This window comes from Engystomops pustulosus, chromosome 5 (genome assembly GCF_040894005.1).
Source record: "Engystomops pustulosus chromosome 5, aEngPut4.maternal, whole genome shotgun sequence".
Classification (NCBI taxonomy): domain Eukaryota; kingdom Metazoa; phylum Chordata; class Amphibia; order Anura; family Leptodactylidae; genus Engystomops; species Engystomops pustulosus.
The window spans coordinates 29,636,848-29,658,065 of NC_092415.1; the positions used below are offsets into that span (position 1 = coordinate 29,636,848).

General features: G+C 43.3%; 1 protein-coding gene across 4 annotated transcripts in view; it reads right to left on the reverse strand.

Annotated features, from left to right (window-relative positions):
* Positions 1 to 513: 513 nt before the first annotated feature.
* The window catches only part of VPS13B (vacuolar protein sorting 13 homolog B), a 629,099-nt gene continuing 608,394 nt past the window's right edge, over positions 514 to 21,218 (reverse strand). For all 4 annotated transcript variants that reach the window (XM_072151499.1, XM_072151498.1, XM_072151501.1 and 1 more), the window contains exons 59-62: positions 8,478 to 8,654; positions 5,732 to 5,834; positions 3,944 to 4,193; positions 514 to 2,924 (exon numbers count right to left, since the gene is read on the reverse strand). In XM_072151499.1, the coding sequence (XP_072007600.1) occupies positions 2,676 to 2,924; positions 3,944 to 4,193; positions 5,732 to 5,834; positions 8,478 to 8,654 (779 nt within the window). In that variant the 3' untranslated portion in view covers positions 514 to 2,675. The remainder of the gene's footprint in view (positions 2,925 to 3,943; positions 4,194 to 5,731; positions 5,835 to 8,477; positions 8,655 to 21,218) is intronic.

Genomic DNA, 21,218 nt, shown 5'->3' on the forward strand with positions numbered 1-21,218 from the left:
CTGCAGCACCCTCACTGAATTTCAATTATGCAATGTCTTGCTTCAGGAATACAGGTGGTCTCTGTGTTAAGGACACCTGACTTGCAGGTGACCCCGAGTTACAGACGGGCCTCTCTGCCCCCTGTCACCTCTGGATGTTCCTTCAGTCCCAGACTGCAATGATCAGCTGTAAGGTGTAATGAGATTTTATTGATAATCCTTCTTCCCAAGATGGCACAAAATTTTGAAAATCCAGTTGTCACGAGCAAAAAAAAAAAAAAAATTAGTATGGACCTACAATTATAAAATATACAATTCTGACTTGCATACAAATTCAACTTAAGTACAAACCTAAAGAACCGATCCTTTATGTAACACAGGGATTGTCTGTACACTGAATACAAGATCCCCAAATGCATCTGCTCTATCAGGTAGCATCTTGTGGTTTGTTTTGTATTTTTACCTCTAATGTTCAAAGGAAAGACCTTTTACCAAATGTATAAGGATTTCCAGCTGGAACAATATGTATCGCTTTGTGGGGGGATTAAAGAGGGAGCCGGGTGCTAGTGATGCAGTGACTTCTAGAGGAAGGGATGGATTATTTCTAGGCTACAAGACACAGAAGCCGCAGTCCAGATGTTATATTGTCACTTTATTCTTGAAATCTAGATGATATTTAGTAATATATACTTAAGCCTCAGTTCTCCGAAATTGTTCATACAAAGATTTCTTTCCCATCCTAAATACTATGTACAGATCCCTATACAATGACCACGCAGAGACAGAGCGGCGACCTCCAGATTGTGCTGAAATACTACATAAAGTGCAATACATTGGTCCGTCCACAGACTGATGATGTATGGAGAGTCTTCATGTCTCGTGTTATGCTAAATGTAGATATACACTTCTCCTAGACTCACACTGTGTTATTATGGAGAGGGCTAGATGTACATATCTGTCTGCAGTCACAGGCCATGGAGAAGAGGGACACAGTCCTGTATGCAATCCTATACCATAGATATAGATGCAGCCTGACTGACCCCCAGCGTCATCAGACATACAGGATTTTAGTGCCAGCAACTTGGGCTACCCAAGGAAAGCCCCCAGTGTATATACTGATAGACAGGAACCTTTTTGCCTCTGTCTGCGCAGTGTATAATGTGGGAAGACACAGCAAGCTATGTGTATCCATCCTGCTCCATATTACTGAGAGATGTAGACATTCAGTGGAGGATGGGGGGCGGATGCAATGTGTTTCACCCCTCCCAGGCCTCTGCTGAGCGCACGCACCCCGAACATCGGCATCAGCCAATCACTCCTCCTCCCACTCTCAGCATATATAAAGACAGTGCGATATGTCGGGATTCTTCCCGATTTGTGCTTACAACGGAGAACAAAATTTCATAATTTCATCATAATCAGAAAATGGCGCAAATCTTTACACTTCTCTTTCTCTCTGTAGGATCCGCTTCTGATTTTGTCTTACAAATATTGATGCGAAACGCGGACCGTAAAAAGTGTTTAGTAAAACTGGGCTAAACCTGTAAATTGCTGACAAGGCAGATGTAAATAGGCTAATTAAAGGAAATCCAAAATCTCTGCCTCGTTGTCTGTGACCCGGCTGGTTTATTTCACATACTTGTGATGAAGAAGAAATATTACAAGGAAATACATTTCTTAAAATCTTTTATAAAAACAAAAAAATATACATTTTATTCTTCTTATTATATCTTCATTGGATCTTTAGATGTTATTTTACTTGTAGCCGAGATAAATCTGTCATTTAGTTTTTGTTATGCAATCACAATGCTCCACGCCCAATGGGAGTCCACACCCGACCAATGGATCTCATGGGATCTTGTATGACCAATATTCTAAGAACTTACACCTGGAAGAACCTGACGCAAAACTCACAAGAACTTTGTGACATGTAGACAGATGGGGATTTCCACGTGGGTGTCACTGTCATAATATTAGAAATCCTGATCCCAACTTTTAGTGTCCTCAGGTCAGAGAGCTCCACTTATGTATGAGCAGACCCCCCGACCTGGGAAACGAGACCATCACATACTAGTATAAGATTTGCCAGACACTACGATTGAGGAACCCGGGATCCAGATACTGTACAGCACCAATGTCCCCTCCTTGTGCAGATCAGAGTGACTGCGCCCATGTGTGTAGGGCACGGCTCATACTTGGTCACTTTAAGGTTAGGGCTGACTACGACTACACCCAAAGCAGAAGATCTGTGTGCAGACCGCTGCCTCTGTCATAGCAGAACATAGAAATCTCTTACTTACAGAGTTTCAGGGTTATTCCTATCAATAATGAATGTTACATAAACCTAGAGATTTCTAGGGTCACAAGATAATATCCAGGAGGGTAGAAATCTTCTGCAGATAATCTTACAAGATTACCATATACAGAGGTTTACTCTGGTGAACAATGTCTAGTACTGAATGTTACTTCACATATCCGTCAGTAGTAGCAGCTGTGCCGCCATCTTGAGTGGGACCCCGGCAGTGCACTAGTAGTATCCCACATCTCCCTCCAGCTCCATACACAAGGCAGGACACAGAACACAACGTGATATGTTATCCGGGGGAGACGCGTCGTCCTCTCAGGTCTCAGCGCAATAAATAAGAGTTTTGATCTTTGTGGTTTCGGTTCTGAGTTGAGTTCAGCACCAGGACGGGTCAGTAAAATCCTCTCTGTTGGGCCTTATTCTTCACCATCTTGAATTTGCTAATAAACACTTTGGCGCAGGCGGCCTCCACCAGGAAGCGGTAGGTCTTTATATTGGAGGGCGGAGGTTCTGCGGCCACTACCTGTGCGGCCAGGTGTAGGGAGGACTGGCTGGGGATCAGGTGGGGGGAAGATTTTGCCACGTACTCCACCAGGCGGCTGTACTGCTGCTCTGAGAGGCGCTCCCTGGTCCCATCACACTGAGAGAGAGGAGAGAACAAGAGGTTTCTGATTTAGGGGTAACAATGTCTATGGGCTCCACTTGTCAGCACTTGCACTGCCGCCCATTCTGGATAAATAATAACCAAAACCTCAGGCATGTGGAAGGTGATCGGGGTCAGTGCTACCAGATAACAACAAAGGGGCTGCTGGAGATGCAACTTTTTGGAGGGGCTTCCAGTTGTGGCTTTTCAGGGTGACACCAGTGCAGCTCAGCACATGCCACATATCTATTTGTGTTTGCAGCAAGCAAAAAAGTAAAAGGTCAAAAATCCTTAAAAGGGAACATGTCACAGACTTTACCCCTTTAAACTACCAGCCCCCGGAGGTGGGTATGAAACGTCCTTTCTGGAATTCCCTCTTTTGTTTGTGTGTTATCTATAAATACTCCAAAGTTGTGTGAAAGTGAGCAGAGAAGAGTTATATTTGCATCGTGTTTAGATGCTGCAATCACTTCAGAAGCCCCGATCTTCTGTTCTATAGCACCTAAAAACATGCTGGTGTCATATTAAAGATAAGGATCTCATCTTTCATGTTACATGCAGAACATGAGATACAGAGGAGTTTAAGACATAGGCAGGAACTGGATGTTTATCTGCAGCTAACATTCCCAGATATTTCTCTATCTGTTCATATCTCCGGTTCTGTAGCTCACAGAACCATAAGATGATGGGAAAGGTGTGATTATTACCTTTAATATAACGCCAAATGCTTCTAGATACAATGAAATAGAAGATAGGGGTGTCTGAAGCGACCCTCCCCTAGACTCATCTCATGCAAAATATGACTCTTCTCTGCTCATTTTCCCATTATTTTGGAGCTTTTTTTAATAGGTAAACAGGTGAAATTACACATAATAGATGGAATTCTAGAACATTTCATACCCGACCTGAGGGATCTGCTGTTTCCCTTTAACATCATAGGTAAGAAATCAATATCATCCATCAGTGTGATGCACACAGTATATAAACTAAAACCCACAGGTGCTCAGAGCACTTACCTCCTGCTCGCTGGAAACGGGCTGCTGCTTGAGCTGCACGAGGAGACAATTCTCTGAGGCCTGGTCCTCCATGCAGTCTATTTCGGTGATGGGGAAGGCCTGCTGCTGGGTGTCCTCACTGATACTGACCACAAAGAGAACCTCGGATGTGAGCAGTAAGCAGCCGGCATACTCCTGCCCGGAGCCGCTGACAATCACCACTTCTAGAGACATGTGCAGCTCAGGTCTTCCCAAGGACTGCAACATTTTCCTGTGGAGCAGAAGATCAGTGTCAGCCATGGCTCCTATAGATCCATACAGTGATTTCATACATACAACGCTGCTACAACCTCATGTGTAGATGAGATCAATCCAAGAAAACCCCTCAATGATGTACGGGGACTATTGCAGGTCATGGGAAATATCTGCTATATCTTCTGCACAGCGACGCCTTCATGCGACTTGTAACATTTTCTCATCTCATGACACGTATGTCTATGTATATGTCACATGTAAGGGCTGAATCATGAATATCACATCCAAGGATAATAAGGAAGATCTAAGTCTCAATATAACATGAAGAATGAAAAATTACTATCTAAGATCAGACCTGACAGCTCCTATTATTTGCTGCCATTAGATGCCAACAGATCAAGAATAAGCCTCCATGTCAAATTGGGAGAATGCAGAGGTACTTCCCTACTTATCTTCTTGATTCAATGACCCAGACATATGTGGAGGGGGATTACATAGTATGGTGCCCCCAAGTGGTGGTGCAGTGACCTGCAGCCTGACAAGGGTTTGCATTAGTGCATTAAATAAGTTGTACGAAAGAACTGAAGCAAAGAAAAATTCTGTAGAGTAAGATCCCACAGATTTCCATGGGTGGCGCACGACAGTGTTATAAAATGGTAACATGTGCTGTAACGTGTGCAATGTGCATATACATGGTAGGGTCAGATTACCGTATGTAATGGTTTAAAGAGAAACTTTAAACTTTTCACCAGTAAACCTTATGACAAGTTCCCACTGAAGTTAATTGTGTATCAAAATCCGTAGCTCAGATCTGATTAAAATCAATGTTAAAAAATTAGCTGGCAACTTGCCAGGAGTCACAAGGGGGGTGGGGGGGGGGAGTGTTTTCTCTTCAGCAGAGTCACTGTGTGATTAAGGGAGGGGGAAATGAGGGAGTTGATCGAAGCATTGGCTGAAATGAATTCCTGAAGGAGGAGGGATTCAGGAAATGGAGAGAGACATTGGCTGTTTGTGACTCCCTGAAGATAATTTCTGAGGGAGAGGGAATGAGGGAGTTGAGAGAGAGAAGCTGGCTGTGCGCGACTCACTGAAGAGAAATCCTGAGGGAGCAGGGAATGAGGGAGTTGAGAAAGATGCTGGCTGTGTAGAACTTAGTAAAGAGAAATCCAGAGGGAGGCGGGAATAAGGTAGTTGATGACAGGTCCCCTTTAATGGAGGAGGGAATGAGGAAATTGAGAGAGACATTGGCTGTGTGTGACTCACTGAATAGAAATCCTGAGGGAAGTGTGAATGAGGAAGGTGGGAATGAGGAAGGTGGGAATGAGGAAGGTGGGAATGAGGAAGGTGGGAATGAGGAAGGTGGGAATGAGAAAGGTGGGAATGAGGGAGTTGAGAGAGATCCTGGCTGTGTGGGACTCGCTGAAGAGAAATCCTTTGGAAGGGGGGGATGAGGTAGTTGATGACAGGACCCCTTTAATGGATCTAGACTATCGTATATGGTCACAGCATAGGACTACTTTAATCAAACTAATGAAGAACTATGGATATCCTTACCAGACATATTTCACGTGACTGTTTGGTACATTCTGGGTCTGGAGATCACTGGGCAGATAACGCTGTTTAGGAAGTTGAGAGAGACCGGCCCCGTGTAATATCCCTGGAGGAGAGATGGAGACAAAACTAGTGAGAACAGGCAACATCTCATGATATAAACCCCAGCACCCTATTACCCTGAAGAGAGGAACCATAATAATGATAATGGGGAAGTCTTAAAGGGCTACACACAAGTACATGTGGTCATTAGGCTACACACAAGTACATGTGATCATTAGGCTACACACAAGTACATGTGATCATTAGGCTACACACAAGTACATGTGGTCATTAGGCTACACACAAGTACATGTGATCATTAGGCTACACACAAGTACATGTGGTCATTAGGCTACACACAAGTACATGTGGTCATTAGGCTACACACAAGTACATGTGATCATTAGGCTACACACAAGTACATGTGATCATTAGGCTACACACAAGTACATGTGATCATTAGGCTACACACAAGTACATGTGGTCATTAGGCTACACACAAGTACATGTGGTCATTAGGCTACACACAAGTACATGTGATCATTAGGCTACACACAAGTACATGTGGTCATTAGGCTACACACAAGTACATGTGATCATTAGGTTACACACAAGTACATGTGATCATTAGGCTACACACAAGTACATGTGATCATTAGGCTACACACAAGTACATGTGATCATTAGGCTACACACAAGTACATGTGATCAGTTGGCTACACACAAGTACATGTGGTCATTAGGCTACACACAAGTACATGTGATCATTAGGCTACACACAAGTACATGTGATCATTAGGCTACACACACTGTGTACAAAGCTCCTTTATTTTAGGAGTCCTGTATTATAAGGCAATGGCCGCGCTCTAAACCTCTCCATGTCCCATCAGCTGAAATCCATAAAATAGAAATGTTGGAGAGGCCGTTTTCTACCAGCAATTAGCCGCAACCCAATACTCTTGAGAGCCGTCCATCTCCGCCGGGTATCGCACACATCGTTTACAAGATCTGCAGAGGAAGAGAAGGACTTGGGGGCTGAAGTTACTATCCGCCCCGAAAAAATAAAATTCTTCTCCGTACGTGTCATGGAGGGTAAAACTGAAAAAAACAAAGGGTTTTGCCTAGATCCGGTATTCATAGAGACGTTACTTAATCCAGCTGTGAACCATTGATACTTGTAGGTTTACGAGGCCTCCGGAGACATGTGGTTTCGGGGATGCGGCAGCGAGTGCCAGGGAGCGCGGGGCGACTGCGCGGAGGAGAAGAGGAGACAACATGTGCACATTGTGATGGCTTGTAAAGGTTTAATAAATGAGGCATGGTCATTACTGCAAGAATTAGTGGTTTGTAAAACCTTCAGCGATGCTATAAAACGCTTTTACGGGGATGAATTCCCTGGAACGCCAGACGCGGGGAATATGTTCTGCGGAGATGGGCGTGCGCGCCGCCTGGTTTTTCCACTGCAGAATATACGTCCCAGTTCGTAAAAATTTAAATAGGAGGGGAAAAAAGTTACATTTACTCATGGATTTCACATACATTAGGAAGAGGTTAGAGAACAGCTTGAAAGGTAATCGCTGCCCTCTACTCCCTAATTCCATTATCGCACTCACAGACACATCAGGAGGGAAGACAGGTCCCTGCCCAACGCTGCCAGACACTATGCATCGTATATATAGTGTATATACCATCAGGATCCATCATAATAAACCAGGGACACTTACTCATAGATCCAGGCACCGTGACTCTGGTATATAAAATATTTGTTATCTATGGCTTCCTTCCTTCTAAAAATCATCTTTTAAAATTATTAAAATTATTCTAAAAAGCCAGAAGGGCTCTGGGGGTGTTACCAAAGCCCCACACTCTGTTAGACTGTGCAGGAGCACTTCCCCCTCCCACTGTGAGCTGAAGCTTCTTCTGCTGCAGTGAGATTACATCAGGTAGAGGGAGGGGGAGGGGGAAGGGCAAAGGGGTAGGGTGTAACAGCCTGTGAAGCTACAGCAGGGAGGGTCATAGTCACAATCCCTGGATCTATGAGTAAGTGTCACCTTGACCGTGGTATATAAAATATTTGTTATCTATCGCCTCCTTCCTTCTAAAATCAGCTTTTTAAAATTTTTTAAATTATTCTAATAAGCCAGAAGAGCTCTGGGGGTGTTACAAAGCGCCTCCATGCTGTAGCTTCACATTGTTAGACTGTCCATGAGCACTGCCCCCCTCCCACTTTGAGCTGACTCTTCTTCTGCTGCAGAGAGAATACATCAGGTAGAGGAAAGGGGAAGTGCTGAGGGAGCAGAGGGGGAGACAGTGTACCAGCCTGTGAAGCTACAGTAGGGAGAGTCACAGTCACAATCCCTGGATCTATGAGTAGTTGTCACTGGTTTAATATGCTAGTTTTGATACTAGATTTCTTTTAAGAAAAAGTGTGTTTTGGGCTTGTTTTATTTTTATTAAAGTTTTTTAAAAATGTGGACCAGTACATGTGGACATAGTTGTCTCCCTGATCTCTACTACGACACGTTTACGTTTTTCTTATTATTTACTTAAAATTACTTTTGTTTCTTGAAAACTATTAATGACCTGCGAATAACAGAGAAGCCGCATCAGTACAAGGCAAAGAGGGTATAAGGAAGGTGAAGACATTGGGGACCCCTGAACCCCTGTTCATGTTTCACATCACCCCCATAGTCATCGGGACACTCACCATAACCTGTCTGTGACACTAGTTCTGCCGCTCCTCCGATTGGCTTTGTAAAGACGCCGACAATTCCTTTGCCCACTCCGGAGATGACCCCTTTGGCCTTGTGTCCAGCTGAAGCCTGAGCCTCGGACGTTCTCTGGAAGTTCTGCATGGGCTGATCTACAATGCCCGCGATGGCACCTGAAACAATTGTACAACATTTTAACCTTTACATTACTAGAAGTGAATAATCTCATCTGACTCCCTGCTGTCACCACTAGGGGGAGCTGAGGAGATTACTGCATACAGTGTACTTATTGACTTTATATCTGTAGTGGTGGCTGCAGGAGAGAATCTGATTTTGAAGCCATGGAAAGACTTCATACCTTCATAAATGTAGGCCATTAGTAGTAGCAGGACTGTAAATCAGGGGCGTGACTAGGAGAGGCAGGGCCCCATAGCAGACTTTTTTTTAACTTTTTTTACTTTAAAAAATATACATATTTATATACCGTATTCACACATGTAAGTTATAATCACATCATATATACACACCATATATACATACATACAACATATACACACACATACATACAATACCGGATACAGCATATACACACACATACAAATACAGTATATACACACCACACACACAACATATTCATACCCAATACCACAGATGCCAGGGCCACCTAACACTGTGGGCCCCATAGCAGCTAACCCTGTAGTTACGCCCCTCAATGCAGAGAGCACTTGAGGTTTAGGGACTGCCCAGAGCACTTGCAAACCCTGGAATAAAAGTCTTTAATACACAGTCATGCTGAAACACAGTGTTAAATTTCGGAAGACTTCTACCTCCTAACATTAAAGTCTATGGGGGTCATTTACTAAGGGCCCGATTCGCGGTTTCCCGACGTGCTACCTGAATATTTCCGATTTGCGCCGATTTCCCCTGAATTGCCCCGGGATTTTGGCGCGCGCGATCGGATTGTGGCGCATCGGCGCTGGCATGCAACGAAAACCCGACGGATTCGGAAAAACCGCCGCATATTTAAAAAAAAAATGTGTCGCGGAGCTTGCACTTACCTTCACTCAGCCCGGCTCGGTGTATTCCACTGTGTTCCGGGGAACTTCAGTGCAGCAGCGCCACCTGGTGGACATCGGAGGAACTGCCTTAGTGAATCCCGGCCGGACCCGAATCCCCCGCAGAGAACGCGCCGCTGGATCGTGAATGGACCGGGTAAGTAAATCTGCCCCTATGTCTACACAGAGGATTTGTATCAGAAAGAAGAATCTCCGACCCCTATAAATTGGTGCAAAGAAAAAGAAATTTTAAAGGGATCCTGGTGTAAGTCGGAGACATGATACTTGATGTTGTGAACCTCTATGTTACTCAGTGTACTCACTACAACCCCCATCATCCCGGTCTCCGCCCTACATGCACTTGTGGAGTGATTTACTGCCGGCTGTGCTGCGGGGAGCCCATTATTCATCCCCCTGAATCCCGGCGCAGTATCGGCCGCGGCCAATCCTTGACATCCAGATTTTTCCTTCTGTCTTTCTAGTCTTTGTTGTTTCCGTGGCAATAGTCCTCATGAAATCCGATCACGTTGAGCGAAGGAACTGAAACACTTAATTTCTTTGGAGTGAATGAGAGAATATTAACGTTACCATGGGACGCCGTCATTCCCAGCAATTTAATGGTATTGCTCTTTTTTTTTCTCTTTCTTTTTTTCTTTCTGTTCTTCTCGTCTTTCGTTACGATATTTTGGACTACGGAGATTTAAAAGGTTTTTGTAGACGGAGGTGACATTCAAAAATGTGTCAGTGACACGGCCAGGCCTGCTATCTCCAATAACACCAGAATATTTCTGCCTGTGCATCACGGCTGCAGACAGCAATGGGGAATCCATGGCCGCTGTATGGAACACAATACGAGGGGGCTCCATACATACGGCTGGGGAGGGGGGGATGTTCTCACGCTTGTACCTGCCTCATCACTCATCCCTGGACCTGGTTCTGGACTCTCCATCAGGGTCTTGTATATTGGATTGAATAGTATGTGATAAGATCTGGAGGCACACGGACCCCCGAGGCTAATAACATGCAATCATACACAGTGTCCCGACCTCACACCGGGGTCACCATGGGGCGCGCACAGCCAAGATGTAACGCTACGTCTCACACTTAGAGTCCCTTTAGTGGTAGCAGCGGGGTCATGTGAAATACAGACACGTGACGTGTGTAATGGAGACGGCCACTTCTGTATCATCACTACAGGTCACTGACGCCGCGCTGTTCCCCAGTCTCAGCCAAAATGTGAAAATCCTCATTGAAAAGAACTGCACAGGGCGGGAGTGTAAGCTACAACGTGCAGGGGGGGCAGCCATAGAATGCGGGGCAAGTGAGGGACTTCTGGGTGTCTTCTCGCCACAGCTGGGGGGGTTGTGATGTGTATGTTCTGTGTGTAATCTTATTGTATGTGGGTAATGTGAATGGAGCATATAGGACACTATGCAAGTGTACAGTATAGCAGTACTATGTATGTGTAGTATAGCAGTACTATGTATGTGTAGTATAGCAGTACTATGTATGTGTAGTATAGCAGTACTATGTATGTGCAGTATAGCAGTACTATGTATGTGCACAGTATAGCAGTACTATGTATGTGCACAGTATAGCTGTACTATGTATGTGCACAGTATAGCAGTACTATGTATGTGTAGTATAGCAGTACTATGTATGTGCAGTATAGCAGTACTATGTATGTGCACAGTATAGCAGTACTATGTATGTGTACAGTAAAGCAGTACTATGTATGTGCACAGTATAGCAGTACTATGTATGTGCACAGTATAGCAGTACTATGTATGTGCAGTATAGCAGTACTATGTATGTGTAGTATAGCAGTACTATGTATGTGTAGTATAGCAGTACTATGTATGTATACACTATAGCAGTACTATGTATGTGTACAGTAAAGCAGTACTATGTATGTGCACAGTATAGCAGTACTATGTATGTGCACAGTATAGCTGTACTATGTATGTGTGCAGTATAGCAGTACTATGTATGTGTAGTATAGCAGTTGGCGCAGATTTGTCGGCTGCACATCCATGATGCGAATCTCCCGTTCCACCACATCCCAAAGATGCTCTATTGCAGCGATGGCGAACCTATGGCACGTGTGCCACATGCGGCACGCAGAGCTGTTCCTGTGGGCACGCACCTCCCCATAGAAACCACTGCGGGGAGAAGAGAGCAGCATGATACAGCTGCTCCCACATAATAGGATTGGGCAGGGGCATAAGGATCTGGCCCTTAGATACAGGGGTCCAGCGGCTGTCACTGTTCAATGTGCTCTTTTGGGACCCCTGAGCACAGTAATGTCGGCAGGAAGGCAGTCATTGCTCTGCCTTCCCCCCTGCTAAAGCCGGGACTCACACAGAGGGCTGGTCACCTGACCCGACCAGCCAATAGGAGAGGAGAGGAGGAGGAATCACCAGAGCCCAGGCTGCATGTAGCTGCTGCAGTGTAGCAAGGTAATAAATGACATACACAAAGTATAGAATCAGCTCATTCTCCCCTGCTATCCTGTAAATATAAACTACATCATGCAGCTATTTCATATCTTTCCAGCACCCTCATATCTATCTATGTATCTATCTATGTATCTATCTATGTATCTATCTATGTATCTATCTATGTATCTATCTATGTATCTATCTATCTCATATCTATCTATCTATGTATCTATCTATGTATCTATCTATGTATCTATGTATATATCATCTCATATCTATCTATGTATCTATCTATGTATATCTATCTATCTATGTATCTATCATCTATCTATCTATCATCTCATATCTATCTATCTATCTATCTATCTATCTATCTATCATCTATCTATCTATCATCTCATATCTATCTATCTATCATCTCATATCTATCTATGTATCTATCTATCTATCTCATATCTATCTATCTATGTATCTATCTATCTATCTATCTATCTCCTATCTATCTATGTATCTATCTCATATCTATCTCTCTGTCTCTCTCATATTTATGTATCTGGAAAAATGATCTATCTATCTATCTATCTATCTATGTATCTTTGTATCTATCTATCTATCTACAATATATCTATCTATCTATCAAGGCCCACTGGTGTCTTGTTATGCCACTGGGATTGGGGTCACGTATAAAGGTCAGCAGACCCCTATATGTGACATATGACATCGCTATAAATAAAATACATCAATATTAAAATGGGGCAATTCTCTCTATAATGCTGGTTATCAGCTGCAGGTGTACCTGAGCTCTGCCCCAATCCTTCCCCTGAACAGTATACAACAGTTTTAGGCGAGCAGCGGACAACAGTACACTGCCAGGATTTTTAACATTTATTACAGAAGTCCCTATATTAAACACCTATGTGTTTTTTTTTTTATTTTTGTCTTGGCACTTTGCTATAAGTAAGTTGGGTCTGAGTTGCATTTTGGGCACTCGGCCTCTAAAAGGTTCGCCATCACTGCTCTATTGGATTGAGATCTGGTGACTGTGGAGGCCATTTGAGTCCAGTGACCTCATTGTTATGTTCAAGAAACCAGTCTGAGATGATTCCAGCTTTATGACATGGCGCATTATCCTGCTGAAAGTAGCCATCAGATGTTACAGGGTACATTGTGGTCATAAAGGGATGGACATGGTCAGCAACAATACTCAGGTAGGCTGTGGCGTTGCAACGATGCTCAATTGGTACCAAGGGGCCCAAAGAGTGCCAAGAAAATATTCCCCACACCATGACACCACCACCACCAGCCTGAACCGTTGATACAAGGCAGGATGGATCCATGCTTTCATGTTGTTGTACCAAATTCTGACCCTACCATCCGAATGTCGCAGCAGAAATCGAGACTCATCAGACCAGGCAACGTTTTTCCAATCTTCTACTGTCCAATTTCGATGAGCTTGTGCAAATTGTAGCTTCAGTTTCCTGTTCTTAGCTGAAAGGAGTGGCACCCGGTGTGGTCTTCTGCTGCTGTAGCCCATCTGCCTCAAAGTTCGACGTACTGTGCGTTCAGAGATGCTCTTCTGCCTACCTTGGTTGTAACAGGTGGCGATTTGAGTCACTGTTGCCTTTCTCTCAGCTCGAACCAGTCTGCCCATTCTCCTCTGACCTCTGGCATCAACAAGGCATTTCCGCCCACAGAACTGCCGCTCACTGGATGTTTTTTCTTTTTCGTACCATTCTCTGTAAACCCTAGAGATGGTTGTGCGTGAAAATCCCAGTAGATCAGCAGTTTCTGAAATACTCAGACCAGCCCTTCTGGCACCAACAACCATGCCACGTTCAAAGGCATCAAATCCCCTTTCTTCCCCATACTGATGCTCGGTTTGAACTGCAGGAGATTGTCTTGACCATGTCTACATGCCTAAATGCACTGAGTTGCCGCCATGTGATTGCTGATCAGAAATTAAGTGTTAACGAGCAGTTGGACAGGTGTACCTAATAAAGTGGCCGGTGAGTGTATATGTGCACAGTATAGCAGTACTATGTATGTGTTCAGTATAGCAGTACTATGTACATGTGAAGTATAGCAGGACTATATATGTGTGCAGTATAGCAGTACTATGTACATGTGAAGTATAGCAGGACTATATATGTGTACAGTATAGCGGTACTATGTATGTGTACAGTATAGCGGTACTATGTATGTGTACAGTATAGCGGTACTATGTATGTGTACAGTATAGCGGTACTATGTATGTGTACAGTATAGCGGTACTATGTATGTGTACAGTATAGCGGTACTATGTATGTGTACAGTATAGCGGCACTATGTATGTGTACAGTATAGCGGCACTATGTATGTGTACAGTATAGCGGCACTATGTATGTGTACAGTATAGCGGTACTATGTATGTGTACAGTATAGCGGTACTATGTATGTGTACAGTATAGCGGTACTATGTATGTGTACAGTATAGCGGCACTATGTATGTGTACAGTATAGCGGTACTATGTATGTGTACAGTATAGCGGCACTATGTATGTGTACAGTATAGCGGCACTATGTATGTGTGCAGTATAGCAGCCCTATGTATGTGTACAGTATAGCAGCACTATGTATGTGTACAGTATAGCTGTACTATGCATGTGTACAGTATAGCACTACTATGTATGTGTACAGTATAACTGTACTATGTATGTGTACAGTATAGCTGTACTATGTATGTGTACAGTATAGCTGTGCTATGTATGTGTACAGTATAGCTATACTATGTATGTGCACAGTATAGCTGTACTATGTATGTGTACGGTATAGCTGTTCTATATATGTGTACAGTATAGCTGTACTATGTATACAGTATAGCTGTACTATGTATGTGCACAGTATAGCTGTACTATGTATGTGCACAGTATAGCTGTACTATGTATGTGTGCAGTATAGCAGTACTATGTATGAGTAGTATAGCAGTACTATGTATGTGTAGTATAGCAGTACTGTGTATGTGCACATAATAGCTGTACTATGTATGTGTACAGTATAGCAGTACTATGTATGTGTACAGTATAGCAGTACTATGTATGTGTACAGTATAGCTGTACTATGTATGTGCACAGTATAGCTGTACTATGTATGAGTAGTATAGCAGTACTATGTATGTGTAGTATAGCAGTACTATGTATGTGTACAGTATAGCTGTACTATGTATGTGCACAGTATAGCTGTACTATGTATGTGCACAGTATAGCTGTACTATGTATGTGCACAGTATAGCTGTACTATGTATGTGTGCAGTATAGCAGTACTATGTATGTGTACAGTATAGCTGTACTATGTATGTGCACAGTATAGCTGTACTATGTATGTGCACAGTATAGCTGTACTATGTATGTGCACAGTATAGTAGTACTATGTATGTGTGCAGTATAGCAGTACTATGTATGTGTAGTATAGCAGTACTATGTATGTGTAGTATAGCAGTACTGTGTATGTGCACAGTATAGCTGTACTATGTATGTATACCGTATAGCTGTACTATGTATGTACACAGTATAGCAGCACTATGTGTGTGTACAATATAGCAGTACTATGCATCTGCACAGCATATCAGTGCTATGTCTGTGTATTGTGCAGTGGCACTATATATGTGTACAGTATAGCAGTACTATGTATATGTATAATATAGAAGTGCTATGACTGTGTATGGTGTATAAGCACTATTTCTATGTACTATATAGCAGCACTATTTCTGTGTACAATATTGCAGTAGTATGTATGTTTGTGGTATCTCAGTGCTATGTATATATTCTAGCATCAGTTCTACTATTGTTTATGTATATTTTTAACTTCACTATGCATTGAGTTACTTGTACAGTATAAACGTTCTATGTGCATATAACCAGACATAGTCCGTGCTTATAAACCTGCGCCCCAGGTGGAGTCTGGCCCTGGTCAGCACAGTGTCTCCCCCCCGACACCCACAACCTGGGGTACATGGCGGCCCCATGTCTCCCTGCTAAACCCCTTATATATAATGATACAGGAGAGTCTCTGGAGGAGATGCAGGTAAGGAGTCACATCCATGGTTATACTACTAGCAATATGACAGAGATATCTCCATTGTGTGCGGCAGAGGTCCCTGCGCTGCTGTGATCCTGGGATTAACCTCAGCAGAACCTCGGGATGGAATTTGCAGGGATTATCACATGACACTACCCACATCATTGGATGCTAGAACGTAAATCACTTCCAGCACTTCTGGCCCAACATGTAACATTTCACCACTTCCTCTGGGGACCTTTTTGTGGTTTGTGGTTGCAATTTCAGGACCAACGTACCACATATTAGGAAAGTCTACAGATCCTTACAGAGTCATCTCTTGCGACCTTTCCTCATGGAATGTCTATGGTCGCTTTGATCTCAAATCCCCAAAGATCATGGAACGAGGCTCAGGAAAGACCGCAGCTCCAAACACGGCTCGTGTCACATGAAGTACAACAAGATACAGGACATGTGTACATACCCTACGCGCTCGTATGTGTATATCCCGCTGGAGCCAACACCAACAAAGAACACACCACAAACAAGACGAGCGCCAGAAACGGCTCCGAAACGTCGTTAATGTTCTCGATTCCAGAGACTCGGTCATCGGGATGGGAAATCCTGCCACATCATAAATTACACAAGGAGGCAGCAAGATTGGGGCACATTTATTAAGGGGTACGAACGACGCATTTTCCTTGGGTTTCGTGGGTTTTTCCAGTTTTGCCCTGAATTGCCCCGGGTCGGACAACCCGCCTGATTCGGACATACCACGGAATTTAAAAAGCAAATTTGTCGCAAGATCAGCACTCACATGCATCGGGAAGAAGAAAGTGAACTCCGGCGGACCTCAACGGGGGAAGCGACACATGCAGGAAATTGGACGCTCGATTTTAGTGAATCGCAGCAGACCCGAATCCTCGGCGGACAACGCACAGCGGGGATCGCGACGGAACGGGTAAGTAAATGTGCCCCATTGTCTGTAAGCTCAGGCAGGGGGTAAAGAGAGCCTCAGACCTCGGAGGAGTCTATTATCCAAAAATATGTTGGGAGAATGCAAATCATCAATGGAAGGTGAAACAACAGAGTGAAATATTCTGCCGTTATATGTAGAGACATGTCCTATAACCAAAATTTAGATGAGGAATGATAAAGGTACGTACAACACAACACAAGGGTGCTCATTTACGAAGGGTCACGCTGCTCACTTTTGTCTGACTGTGCACCTTTTTCGGGGATTGCAGGCTTGCAGAGTTAGTTAACAGGTGTCTGCACTGGGATTTTGGCGCACGCAATTCTTTTTTTGGCGCAGCTGTGCTGCTTCTATGCAACACAAATTGGGGGCGTGCGGCCGGAATGTCAGACTGATTCGGACTGAGCGCGGGATTTAATTTTCAAATTGTGTCGCACTTAAAAAGATGGTGAACTCCAGCGGACCTGAGCGGGGAAGCGACACATGCAGGATATCTGACGCATGATCTTAGTGAATCGCAGCAGATTGCATGCGAGTCGGACAATGCACTTTCTGTAAACTCCAGCGGAAACATAAGTAAATGTGCCCCAATATTTTAACCAGATACCGATTCAGAATTGGTACTTTAAGGGGAAGACATGAGGAGATCTGAAGGGTTCCCATTGAGTTACACCCCGGAGATAGGAAGGACATAACTTCTCTTTGTAGGTGTCCAAGTAGTGATAAAGAAATACGAGTTGTGTCACTTAAGAGGAGAAGGTCATTTGTGGAATTGTGTAGAGAACGCTCGGCAAGCATCAAAGTGTGAAGAAGGATATAGTCGTGTAAACATTTACACCGCGGATTCCAGGCGGCTGAGGCTTTGGACAATCAATTCTCCTAATCCTATGCCATGATATAAGAGACTCTTATTTCTGTTTGAAAACCACTTGAGCCGAGAGCAAGTGTCACGTAAACCCAAATCCGCTAAGTAGGGACTAGCAGTGCAGGAGGACAGCTGTGTGATTACAGTATATACATCTGCATCAAAGATGGGTCATTGGGAAAATTTATCCTGGACTACCCACTACTATTAGTAACCTGACCTTTGTCTAGAAGTAGAACAACACAAGAGATGAAAGGAGCAAGTGTAGTGAAGCTCCAAGTGGACTGAGACTAAGAGTCATGTGGCCTGCACGCAGAACATCTTTATACTAGGCCATCCTAAGAAACCGGTTTAGAAAAGACTTGCCACCAGAATTGTACCCCTCACATCAGTAATACCTGCCGGTAAAGGGCTAAGAGTCTTTCTTATATCACCTTATATTATCTGCCACTGAGGCATAGTATCTTAATTATAGCCGTTTTTCTGATATGCGAATGAGTAGAAATCATATTCTGAACAGGAAGAGTCATGTTTTCTTCAGGCTGCTAGTGAACCACGCCTTGTTCGTTTGATTGACAGCTCAGTGTGTCCTCAAAGCTTGGCCTCTCCCTGTCCTTACCAGAATGCTGTCCCTCTGACTGCATGGTGAATTTAGCAGTGAGCATTATGTGGGCAAACTGCAAATGTTCTCACCATTTCATGCACCCGCGATGGGCGGACTGAGCGGCAGTGGGTGGAGTCTACCTAGAAAAAGGCGGAAAAAGTTCGGGAACAATTTTCCTGGCAGACAAGAGCAGATTTAAACTGAAACGTCTCCTTGCTCTTTTCAACAAGGGAACAGTATATGTGTGTATGTGTGTGTGTATGTGTGTGTGTGTGTATGTGTGTGTGTGTGTGTGTATGTGTGTGTGTGTGTGTGTGTGGGGGGGGGGGGATTGAGAGTTTTAGTGTGGTTGTTTTTGATGACAGGTTCAATTTAAAAGGAGTTAACCACCTCCAGGTAGTGCTGGCAGAATTTTGTATAGAAATGAACTGTGATTTCCACCATATCTTTTTTATTTCTGTCCAGTCTGCCTTTTCAAACTTATTCCCAGTTTAATCCATATGCTAATCAGGCTAATCAGCCCAGTGTATTTACCTTTTCTTCCTCAGTTGCCCTATGCTTCTCATGAGACAAATCTCTTGCTTATAGAGAGAAATGGTAGTGGTCCAGGCAATAGCAGGCGCTCCAACTGCCTCATTACCATATGGATTAAGATGGGGATTTCTCATAAATGAAAAGAAATAATAATTGCATTTTTGAAAAAAAATAGTGCATGTCTCTACACCATGCTGCTAATAAATTATACTTCCTGGGAGATGAAACTCCATCTCCAGACTGGGGTCCAGTGACAACAATCCCATCTATTAAGATAAAGACACACCTCTAGGGGGCGAAGGAATGGGGCAATGAGTCAGATCCAATATAATGGATGATCAGTGATGCCACTTCTTGATTCATTCCCCACCTGGATTTCGAGTCATACCACCACCTCGCCACATGAGATAGGGGTCATGGATCCAAGTTTTGAAGCTTTTTTGATGGGCCGAGAGGATGTGACTAATGCATTAGACAATCCAGAATATGTCCTTAAATCCCTAAGAAAACAATGCCTTTAAAAAAAAAAGTTTGTGAGAAATCCTAAACCTAAGTCCAAGGACTGCAATGCATTTACCATGTGTTCTACAAGCTACCACAACCTGGCAGCAGCGCCAGGAGCCACGCTACCCTGTGCCGGGCCACTTGAATATATGAAATACCAAACCCATTCAGTCTTCCCTATACAGAATATTTCCGGACAATGATTTACAATTATAAAACAAAACCGCGCTCCAATATAACGTTGGCTCCGTTTTCAAGTGAAACTCCACAAACTTGGAATTTTCCATTCGTATTGTTTACTTCACTTTAAGCCAAAAGGGCTTTTATCTTGTGCACTAGATGGCGGCTCGTTAATGTGCATTAATGATCATACAGTTTATTGCGGGGAAGTGGAAAATCACTTGTGGAACATCAGGCAAGAGTCTGCAGAGTCAGGACTAGGGGGCACCGGGCTTGGGGCACGCCTGGACCTCGTGTGGTTTGTGCTGGATCAGTTGCGGGTAAGTACATGTGGTGTGGTACCAATGACAAGGAAAGTTTCTAGATCTTGCGTCATGTATAAGGGGAAATCTGTGGCACATTGGCATTTACCAGAACACAGCAAAGTGCTGACTGCAGCCTAATTTGGGGAGGGTATGAAATTTATCTCTCCATGAGTGGATACAATGGATGCCATGGGACGCTTGCTTGATGAAAATCCATACATTTAAAAGCCAACAAAAAAGTGGATGGGATATAAACAAAACTAATTTAGATACAAGTGATTGATGTACATATGATCAAGACTCCTCCTGTATGGTCTACGGTGCTGTATCTGTGTACTGAGCTTGGTTCCGGTGCTGTATTTATGAACTGAGTTTGGTTCCGGTGTTGTATTTATGAACTGAGCTTGGTTCCGGTGCTGTATTTACGAACTGAGCTTGGTTCCAGTGCTGTATTTATGAACTGAGCTTAGACCTGATGCTGTATTTATTTACTGAGCTTGGTTCCAAGTGCTGTATATATGTACGGAGCTTGGTACTGGTGCAACCTTTATTCATGTTACTACTAAACTTGGTTCTGGTACTTTATCAACTGAGCTGGTTTCTGGTTCTGCATTTATGTACTCAGCTTGGTTCTGCTACTGTATTTATGCACAGAGCTGGTGATGTATGTATATTGTCCAGATTGAACCCCTTTCAGGGAGGAAGTCAGCGGCAAATCTGCAGGAACATATTCTGCTTGCTGCAGAATATTTCCGGGTTTGCTCAATGAAAGGGTTATTTCCATGTTGAACATAGATATGAGATAGATTACAGATCTGAGATAGAGATAGATAGATATGAGAAAGATAGAACACAGATAGATAGAACTCAGATAAATATAAAGAGGAGATACATAGATACATACTTATATACATAAATAGAAGATAGATAGATGATACATAATAGATAGACAGATAATAGGAGATAGATGATAGATAGTAAGGGATAGATAGATAGATAGATAGATAGATAGATAGATAGATAGATAGATAGATAGATAGATAGATAGGAGATAGATGGATAGATAGATATGAGGTAGATATATAGATAGATAGGAGATAGATAGTAAGGGATAGATAGATAGATAGATAGATAGATAGATAGATAGATAGATAGATATGAGGTGGATAGATAGATAGATATGAGATAGATAGATAGATAGATATGAGATAGATAGATAGATAGATAGGAGATAGATAGAT